General features: G+C 46.7%; 1 protein-coding gene across 6 annotated transcripts in view; it reads left to right on the top strand.

Annotated features, from left to right (window-relative positions):
* Positions 1-1360: 1360 nt before the first annotated feature.
* The window catches only part of LOC119354582, a 15514-nt gene continuing 7143 nt past the window's right edge, over positions 1361-9731 (top strand). For 2 of the 6 annotated variants that reach the window (XR_005171094.1, XR_005171095.1), the window contains exons 1-2: positions 1361-1724; positions 8849-9042. Coding sequence is in view for 4 of the 6 variants with exons in the window: in XM_037621291.1 (XP_037477188.1) it covers positions 1629-1724; positions 8849-9042 (290 nt within the window). In the remaining 2 variants the exon portion in view is untranslated. The remainder of the gene's footprint in view (positions 1725-8848; positions 9043-9731) is intronic. The other 4 variants (XM_037621291.1, XM_037621293.1, XM_037621292.1 and 1 more) reach the window with 3 other exon arrangements.

Here is a 9731-nt window from a genome sequence, read left to right as displayed (position 1 = left end):
AAACATCCATGCATTCACCAGCGACATTATTTCCTGCTGCCAAAAATTTCCCAGAGCTATCCCGCAGTATTGCACCAACTGTACCTTGTAAAGTGTCGGAGTCAAATGCCACATCAATATTGAGTTTCACTATCCCAGCAGGCGGTCACACCCATGGATTCTTTTGGATTTTCACCTTCGGTAGAGAGGCAGCCAAGAAGTTTGCTGCAAGGCCCCGAACCGATGCAACAATTTCAGAAGGCTGGGTTGTCCGCTCTTTATGGACAAGCTTTCTGCGTTCCCACCACAGATACCATGATGCAATTGACACAATAATATCTGATCTTTCCTGCCCCAATACAACTGTTTCATTTGCAGGTAGGTTCAATAGATGTTCAAGCACAAATTCTCCTGAATGGTCTATCTCACATGCCCGTGAAATAACCTCCTCAAGTCCCAATTCTGTCCAGACTTGTTTCGTATTTTGGCACTGGAATAACATGTGTTTAATACTTTCACGCCCATTGCACGCCGGGCATTTTGTTTCAATCTTCATGTGTCTATCAACCAGTGTAGTTCTATATGGTAGAGTTCCATGTAATGTTCGTCAGAGGAATATTTTTAGTTTGGCATGGCAAGGCAATTTCCACATAACATCCCAGGTACGGTTCAGTGATGCGGAACTAGGTCCATGTGTGGTTCCTCTCGCCTCATATTTAGACTTCCACATGACATAATAAGCTGATTTCACCGAAAACGTCCCTGTTTTTGTCATATGCCATGAGATGAACTCCTCCATCTCGAAAGCTGGTAGAGGTATCGACAGGATGCGTGGTACATCGATGGGCCAGAACGTCTGCTCAATCAATTACATGTTCCACTGTCCTGTTGCTGGGTCTATAAGATCAGCCACCATGGATAACAAGTTAGCTCCGCGAGGTGTCGGTCTTCCGTTGTTGGATTGTGGTATCCATGCTTCTGACCAAATCTTTATTTTGTGTTCATCTCCTACCCTCCAAATATATCCCAACTTCAAGGTCTCCACACCTTTCATGATACTTTGCCAGGTATATAAGGCTTTCTTCTTTAGTGTGGCATTAAGTAAGTCCCCTTCCGGATAGTATTTTGCCCTGAGAATCATTGCACAAAGAGAGTCAGGGTTATCAATCAGTCGCCAAGCTTGTTTGGCCAACAAAGCAAAGTTAAAGCAGCGTATATCTCGAAACCCCATTCTTGTAAACAGGTGTTTTTATAGCCTTGGTGAAGGGATATATTCATTCTAGTGCATATATTCTAGAAAAGAAAAAAGAATGGCCAAAACACCCGTAGCAACAAACCGGCAACAAGAAAACTGAAAAGTGATTCCGAACAAATCAGACAGGAGCCGGGTTCCGCCGGTAACACCCGTTTCCCCCGTTCTCCGGTGAGTCACTGTCCTAATAAATCTAGCATCCAGGGAACCATCGGCAGGAGGGCGGCCCCAGTTGCACGAACGCACGCACCCACCCCACGCACGCGGGCGGGTGAAATCTAGGACGGAATCCGTTCCAGTCCCCGTCGATCACGCCCCGAGAGGCGGAAGAGCTTTCGTGGCGAGGAATCCGCCGGAGGCTCCCCGATTTGTATGTCCGGGGCTCGCTGGAATCGGAATGCACTGGTGCCCCGGAATCGGGCCGCGGGCGCGCTCCTTCCTGCGTGACTACGACGCGCTCCAGTCCCTCGCCCTCGCCCTCATATACCTCCAGGTGCGCACGCGGTTCTTTGCCCTCAGCTCGATCTGATCGTCTATCACTGGTTCGGGCGCGGTTCTTTGTTGTTGCTGTTGTTATCCGTGGTGAGGAGCTCAGGCGCGGAGAAGAGGAGGGAGCAGATTTGAGCGCGCTGTATTCTTTTTACTACCGTGCACGGGCTGTGGCCTTCTGGTGTCCCCATGGTTTACCCCTAACTAATCTAGTTCATGATGATGCTAGCGGTGTCAGACTACCTAGGATGAACAAGTTCATAATGCGGTTTAGATGGGCTTGAGATCGGATAGTTTCTTATGCGTGGCGTAACCTTACGAAGAGAAGCGAGAAGTTTTGGTTCAGTCTGGTGTTGAGTCAAGTTTGGGGGCATTGCAATGATTCACAGGTTTAGTGACAACCATGTGCCTTAGCTCGTGGGTTTGGACTTGCCCAGCATTTTTGGTGTCCTTTTATGTTCCATTTGGCCAGGTCATTTTATTCAGATGCTACCCTGGATGGGCTTTATGTATTTCTTACAGCAAAAGATGACTTATCTTGCTCTGATTTCTTACTAGCTCTAGGTCATATTAGATCAGAATTCACTGCTTGCAAATGCCACAGCCGGATATGAAATGAAAACTGTTAAGTTGTTTTAAACTTTGAATGAGGAAATAAGCAAGGAACATTTCTTGAAAGATTATGAGGATTTAGTCAAGCAATAAGGAAGGCATATAAGTATGTCTAACCTTACCATTTCAGTTTCTATTTCCAATATAGCGTTCACGGATAAACGAAATGAAGTTGGAGGCCCACCACCACCAACAAAGCCTTTAGTCTGAAACAAGTTGGGGTAGGCTAGAGCTGAAACCCATAAGACCTCAAAACAAACTCATGGTTCTGGCACATAGATAGCCAACTTCCACGCATCCCTGTTCATGGTTAGTTCTTTGGTGATATTCCTATCCCTCAGATCTCTCTTTACGGGTTCCCCTCGACATTCCTGCGTTGTATATGCCCAAACCATCTCAGACGATGTTGGACAAGCTTCTCTTCAATCAGTGCTAGCCCAACTCTAACACGAATATCATCATTCCGGACCTGATCCTTCTTGTATGGACACACATCCATCTCAACATGCGCATTTCTACTACACCCAATTGTTGAACATGTTGCCTTTTAGTCGGCCAACACGCAACGCCGTACAACATTGCAGATCGAATCGCCGTCGTATAGGACCTACCTTTTAGCTTTTGTGGCAATCTCTTGTCACAGAGAATGCCGGAAGCTTGGGGCCACTTCATCCATCTGACTTTGATTCGATGACTCACATCTTCATCGATATCACCATCCTTCTGCAACATTGGCCCCAAATATCGGAAGGTGTCCTTCAAGGTACCACCTGTCCATCAAGGCTAACCTCCTCCTCGTGCCTAGTAGCACTGAAACATCACCTCATGTACTAAGCCTAAAATGTTTTGATTCCAAAGTTTGTCTCCATAGCTCTAACATTCTATTAACTCTAGTCCGACTATCATTGACTAGCACCACATCATCCGCAAAGAGCATACACCATGTGATGTCCTTGTATATCCCTTGTGTCCTCACCATCACCATGTCAAAAAGATAAGGGCTCAAAGCTGACCCTTGGTGTAGTCCTATTTTAATCAGAAAGTCATCAGTGTCGCCATCACTTGTTCAAACACCTGTAATAGTTGGAGGCCCACCAAGTGGATTAAATCAAATGTAATCGCTTCGGTGCTGTCTGTTAGAACATGGTTGTGTTGTGTTGTAGTTACCATATTGTATAGGCACTTCTTGGCTTATTTCCCTCATGTGTATATGCATTGTTTGTTGGCTCCGTTCAATACAGGAAGCTTATTTTGTAACATGGTATAAGAGCTAGGGTTAGGTTCTCAACCGCCATCGCCCCTCACAAGGGAATCCCCACCGGGTAGGCCCACAATGACAGTCGACCTAGCTAAAGGACAAATGTGATGGGCCAGCCGGTGTGGAGCACTTGGTTGGATGGGGAGGCCAATTGGGTTCAATAGAAAGCTAGCCAGTCGGATACAACAGAAAGCCAGTCAGTCGGATCATGAGAAGCCAGTTAGTCGGATCAGGAGAAGCCAGTTAGTTGGATCACGGTCATCCGACAAGTCAAAGGACGCGCAATAAAGGCAGACGTTACCATGGTCACCACTAAGCATTAACTCGGGTGTTACACAATGTAACAAGTAGCTAGTAATAGGCGGCATTCAATAGGCCGTTACTTGTAGAATTAATTCAGATGACCTTTCACGCTTCTAGCCATGTTGAGCCTATACAAGGCATGGTTGGGGCTTCTTGCCAAGGATTCACATCATTTGTAATTCCTATACACATAAGAAAAAGCACATCAGGAGTAGGTGTTATCCCTTAGCAAGGGAGTTTGAACCTGGGTAATAAGCTTTACGCCCTCTCATACACACCCATGCACGTACAGCTGAAATGCCCACGACAGTTGGCGCACACCGTGGGGCCTAGCGTCAGTTTGGAGCTATGGTTCAAATGGCCTCCTCTACAACCACCAACGACGGACTGGTTCATGGGTGTGCCATCCATTTTGGCTCGTTGGCCTTCCTCACTGATGGTTCGGCATCGCGCCTCGACGCCTTGCTCACTGAGATCTCGTTGTTGGACACCGGGAGTCTGCACTAACATGTCAACATCGCTAACATTTTGTGGCTGCAAGATCCGGCTTCATACCGGCTGACCGATCAGGTGCCCAACGGTGACTGAGGCGTTCTACAATGCCTTGGCTCGTCATTGCCACAATCGGTGTTCGCAAGATCCGGTTTCACACCGGCTGGCTGACAGGTGCCCCAGCGGCGCTTGAGGTGTTCCACAATGCCTTGATTCGCCATCCTTGTCTCATTTTTTGGCATGGTCAACTCTGACTCACCATACTCCATACCGGAGTCTTGCTCCGATGGGGAAGAAAGTTTTGACAGCCTCGCCTCTGTGGCAAGTGTCTTCATGGGCAGCATCGACCTCAATGATGGCGGCGTGCGCGAAGATGGTGCGCACGATGACGACATGCGCAAGGAAGGTGCTGGTAATGGCTTTGCCGACTTCGCTTCGATCATGTCAAGTTCCAGTCTCCCTAGCTGGAGACAGCAACCTTCAGACCCGCTCAAACGCCAAGTCGCTCCACGTGAGATCGATGAAGAGGCCATGAGGTTGAATCAATTCAGCCGTGAAGTGCTTGTACTAGTAGTACTAGTTGCAGCGCGGTTATCAAGATCTGATTGATGAATAGTATTATGCATGCAAGCAATCTGATCCCTAGTCGGCATGCCGAGTACTACTTGCTTCGAGTACTATTTCAGCGGCCGAGTACTACTTCAGCTGAGTATCATCACTGCAGCAAACCAGTACTGCGGCCGAGTCGCAGCAGCCCAATCCGAGTCGTGCTTCCAAGTTGCAGCCAACTAGTAATGCGGTTGAGTGATCCGATCTCCAACTGCTGCTCCACGTGAGATCAACCAGAAGAAGTAGCACCAAGTACTAGTGTGAGCACAAATCCCAAGATCTGATTGCTACTCACACAAAGCACCAGCCGGGTTCAGTACTACTTCACGCAAAGCGTCAACAGAACGGGTTGTCACGCGTCCAAGCTTCAGCTCCATCACAGACCTTGACACTAACCACCACTGAAGGCCGCCACCAACAAATGGAACAATCACTTGGAAAAGTTGCGTTCGCATGAATCATCAAGGATTCTAGAGTAAGAGGATGATGAAGCCGAGAAGGCGAGAATGAAGTCTAAGCACTGTTCAACCGCAAACTTAGACAAAAAAGCAGTCGGCAGCACAAAATAGGTAGATGAGCATGTGCTAGCCAATCTAGTCTGCATGTTCGGATGAGGACCTCCTCTCTGAGGATCCAGCACCACCGCTAAACTCGTCTTGGAATCACCACTCCTTGAAGCCGCTGAGCGGGTCTCCGATATGGAGGTTGAGAGGGGTAGCGATAGATTGAAGAAGAGGATAACAGCGTATATCAGTTTTCCGCGTGTGCATATGCTGGAAGGGAGAAGCCACCACCAGTGAAAGAAGGGGCCGGCGCCAACAGAAGAATAGAGGAACCATGCAACGGCCCAAAACTGACCTGCTTGATCCTCAGGTAGATCAACCAATAAGTGCTGAAAATGAAAATAACTCAGCGAAGATGATATGTGGAGCAGCAAGGCGGGCACCACGGAGAGGAAGATGATGGAGATGAACATCTGGTGACCAAGAAGAGAAAAACATGGAAGGGGAGTTATTGGGAACAAAAACAAGACCACCATCTGGCAGCATAATCCCCAAACACACCAGAAGGGGACATATCTAGCCAGATAGAACAAGGGAGGTTATTTGTAGAGAGGAACACAAGCCCAACCTGCATCTGCACGCCGCCGGGAACTAAGAAGTGACCCCAGATCTAGTTCGACACTGAACACTCCAATCCGATTCGGAAGTCCTCAAACAGGCCATAAAGGACGCATAAACATGTGGATCTACAAAGGGAAAAAGGAGGGCCGAGCACCTCCCCCCTCCATCTCTAGCCGGATGAGCCGATGGGGAGGAAGGGGCGAGGAGGCGTCGGGAGGATGGCGAGTGAGACCAGGAACAAAGACTAAGACTGGATGGAGGAGAGAGAAAGAGAGGAGAGAAAATGACCATCATCTCGTAGTCAAGTGCTTCAAATTTACAAGTCGTTCGCTACCCTGGTTTGCATTCTGTATGATTCCTTCCTCTGTTCGTGTTTTTCGTGCTGATTTGGCTGGCGAGTACCTATCACGTGCACTTCATGGTTTCTTGCAAAGGGTTCTCTTTATTCACACTTATCCTCGTGATCATACTCTTTTGCTCCTCTATGTTGATGACATGATTATCACAGGGAATGGCCACCAATTCATTGATTTTGTGAAGAAACGTTTCCATGAGCAATTCTTGATGACTGATTTGGGTTATCTTTGCTACTTTCTTGGATTTAGGATCATTTCTTCCCGTGAGGGCACTTATCCCTCTCAAGAGAAGTACATCCAAGTTCTTCTCACTCGTGCATATGCCTGCCTCACTGATCAGCGCACAGTTGACACTCCTAATGAGTTTGGTCTTCATCTTCGTCCTAGTAAGGGTGAACCCCTTGCAGGTCCCACTCGCTGCTGTCATCTTGTTGGGAGCCTTGTCTATCAAGGCATAACTCGTCCTAACATTTCTTATGTTGTGCACATTCTGAGTCAGTTTGTGTGACATCCCAACTTAATAGTAATGATAGACTACTCATGTCAATAAGGTGCACATTCTTTTTCGGAAGTCTACCGAAAGGAACCTCAAAGTTAAGCGTGCTTGGCTTGGAGCAATATGAGGATAGGTGACCGACTAGGAAGTTGATCTCGGGTGTGCACGAGTGAGCACAAAGTGCGCAGTAAAGACTAGTGTTAGTCTGTGGGGCCAGTCTAGATTCTAGATGGTAGCTAAGGCGCAACGACCACGAAATGGTGGGTGAACTGCTGGGTTTGGCTGGGGTGTTTTGTTTTTGCTCCCACTTAACTTCACTAGTCATCTTCTTCGTGCTCTTCGTTATCGTTGTGGTATTGTGACTTTTCGCCTATTCTTCCCTCGCTCCAGCTTCAGCTTCATGCCTACTGTGATGCGCCTGGGCTAGTGATTACAATGATCGCAGCTCTCTCTCTCTCTCTCTCTCTCTGCCTATTATGTTTTTATTGGGTCTCTCTAATTGCCTAGAATACCAAGAAGCAGACCACTGTATCTCGCTCCAGTGTTGAGGCTGAGCTGTGAGCTATGGTGTCCATGACTGCAGAGATCACTTGGCTATGGTGTCTTGTTCAGGACTTTGGTGTTTCCACTGCTGCAAGTACCCCTTTGCTCTCCGACAGTACTGGGGCGCTCATCATTGCCCGTGATCCTGTGAAGCATGAGCTCACCAAGCACATCGGTGTTGATGCCTCATGCGTTCTCAGGTGCAAGAGGACTGTGGCCCTTCAGTATGTTCCCTCGGAGCTTCAGCTTGCTGATTTTCTGCCAAAAGCTCAGACACGGTCACAACACAGCTTCTCCCTTTCCAATCTTGATGTCCAAGACCCCACTTGAGTTTGAGGGCGGGTGGGGGGTGGGGGTGTTAGATCAGGGTTGTGCTGTGTGTGTATTTAGTTATTTACCATATTGTACAGGTACTTCGCTTATTTCTCTCTTGTGTATATGTACTGGCTGTTGGCCCCGTTCAATACAAGAAGCTCATTTCGTAACAGGTGCTATAAACATTTCAAGAATCAAGAACTATCAAATTCAGGCAAATCCACAATCCAATTAAGCATGGATAAGTTATACTACAGAGTAGAGTTGGTAACAATCATATAAATCTGTGCCATCTCTTTCATGTTTGAGTATTCCAGATCATGTCCGTATAGCAGTGCTAATTACCCCCTGGTTCTTTGTATTAAAAATATGAAATACTAAATCTCAGAAGTATTGTATTCTGGCCATTTACAATGCTGGAAACCATATATTATTATTGAGCGTGTGACTTAGCTAGTCTTGTAGGCAACTCTCTGAAACAGGCTCACGCCCCGCTTTATAGATAAAGCACCAACCAAGGTACCCGAGATCTGCTTGTAAGAGGACTGCTTTTGCTCGACAGCTCACCTATGCCACCATGAGGCACCTAGGACAACCGTGATGAGCACATGGCAACAGATCCAGATCTGGGTGTCGCCCCTGTCAATTACAGAGAGCGAGCCCGAGCCACCAGCCGCTACACCCCTCGTCGCCCACACGACCAAGAGACATAGCCATGGTGCCCGCCGGAGAGCCAACCATGCGATCCGCCTTCCAGGGCGGTCTTGTAGGCAACTAGGAATTGCTATTTTGAATTTTTTATCATGTTGGTAGAAAATTAGTGATTACTGGTCTCCTTCGCTTGTGGTTATATCATGGTTTAACAGTTAACATTCTTAGATTCAGTGAAGCTTACGTACTTGCTTTACTTTAGTTAATTTATAATACCTGGCTTAATGCTTATAACGTTGAATGAGCTCTGAGCAAAATGTTCTTCAAACTAATGTATTCATTTGCATAACATAATCTTCTATGTTTTAGATTGGTTGTGCGCTGATTGGATCGCTTGGTGCGCTGTTCAATGGGGTTCTTGTGATAAACCTTGTGATAGGGCTATTTGCTGTTGTTGCGATTGAAAGTAGTAGCCAAAGACTTGGCCGGACTTATGCTGTCCTGCTCTTCTTTGCTATCGTCCTTGACGTTGCATGGTTTATACTCTTCTCACATGCTATATGGTATGTTTTCTGCAACCACTATCTTTCAGACCTATTTTTTCTTTTTTTTTTTTGCATGTGCACCCTCAGTACACATGGCATCAGAATTAACATTTCCTGCATAATAGAAGTGCTAGTGACTTTGTAGGTGCTATTAAACATTAATAGCTTCATAAACTTGACGAAATAGTGGACCCATGCAAAATAGTTGTCAAACTAGTCTTTAGTTTTTTTTTAATCTTTTGGGTTTTGCATTTCGATTGGCACTACTTACTTTGGATTTTGACAATTTGCCACTTCTAACTTTGTAATTGATCTATTGCCATCCTTCAGTCTGCACTTTGATCTTTGCCTTTAAAAAAAATACTTCCAAATGATAGACATTATATGCACAAAATAGTGGACAAGTATACCTTTGCCCCCGTTATGTAGCCACCACCCGACCACCAGGGGCTTCTGGGAGGTAGCCACCGCCCAGCTGTCTCCCAGTGTTCCTCAGGCGACAGGGGATGAGAAGGAACGAGTGAGCGAACGAGATCCTCCTCCTGTTCCTGGTCAATCTCGTTAACAGGGTTGGTCATTTTACGTGTGACCCACTTGACAGAGTGGAAAATATCAAAGTGCAAACTAAAGGATATCAGTAGATCAATTACAAAGTAAGAAGTGGGAAATTGTCAAAGTCCAAAGTAAGTAGTGGCTTAAAATCCCCC

The sequence above is a fragment of the Triticum dicoccoides genome, chromosome 2A (assembly GCF_002162155.2).
Source record: "Triticum dicoccoides isolate Atlit2015 ecotype Zavitan chromosome 2A, WEW_v2.0, whole genome shotgun sequence".
NCBI classification, from domain to species: Eukaryota; Viridiplantae; Streptophyta; class Magnoliopsida; order Poales; family Poaceae; genus Triticum; species Triticum dicoccoides.
The sequence above is the reverse complement of the archived record's forward strand: the minus strand, read 5'-3'. Positions and strand labels throughout refer to the sequence as shown.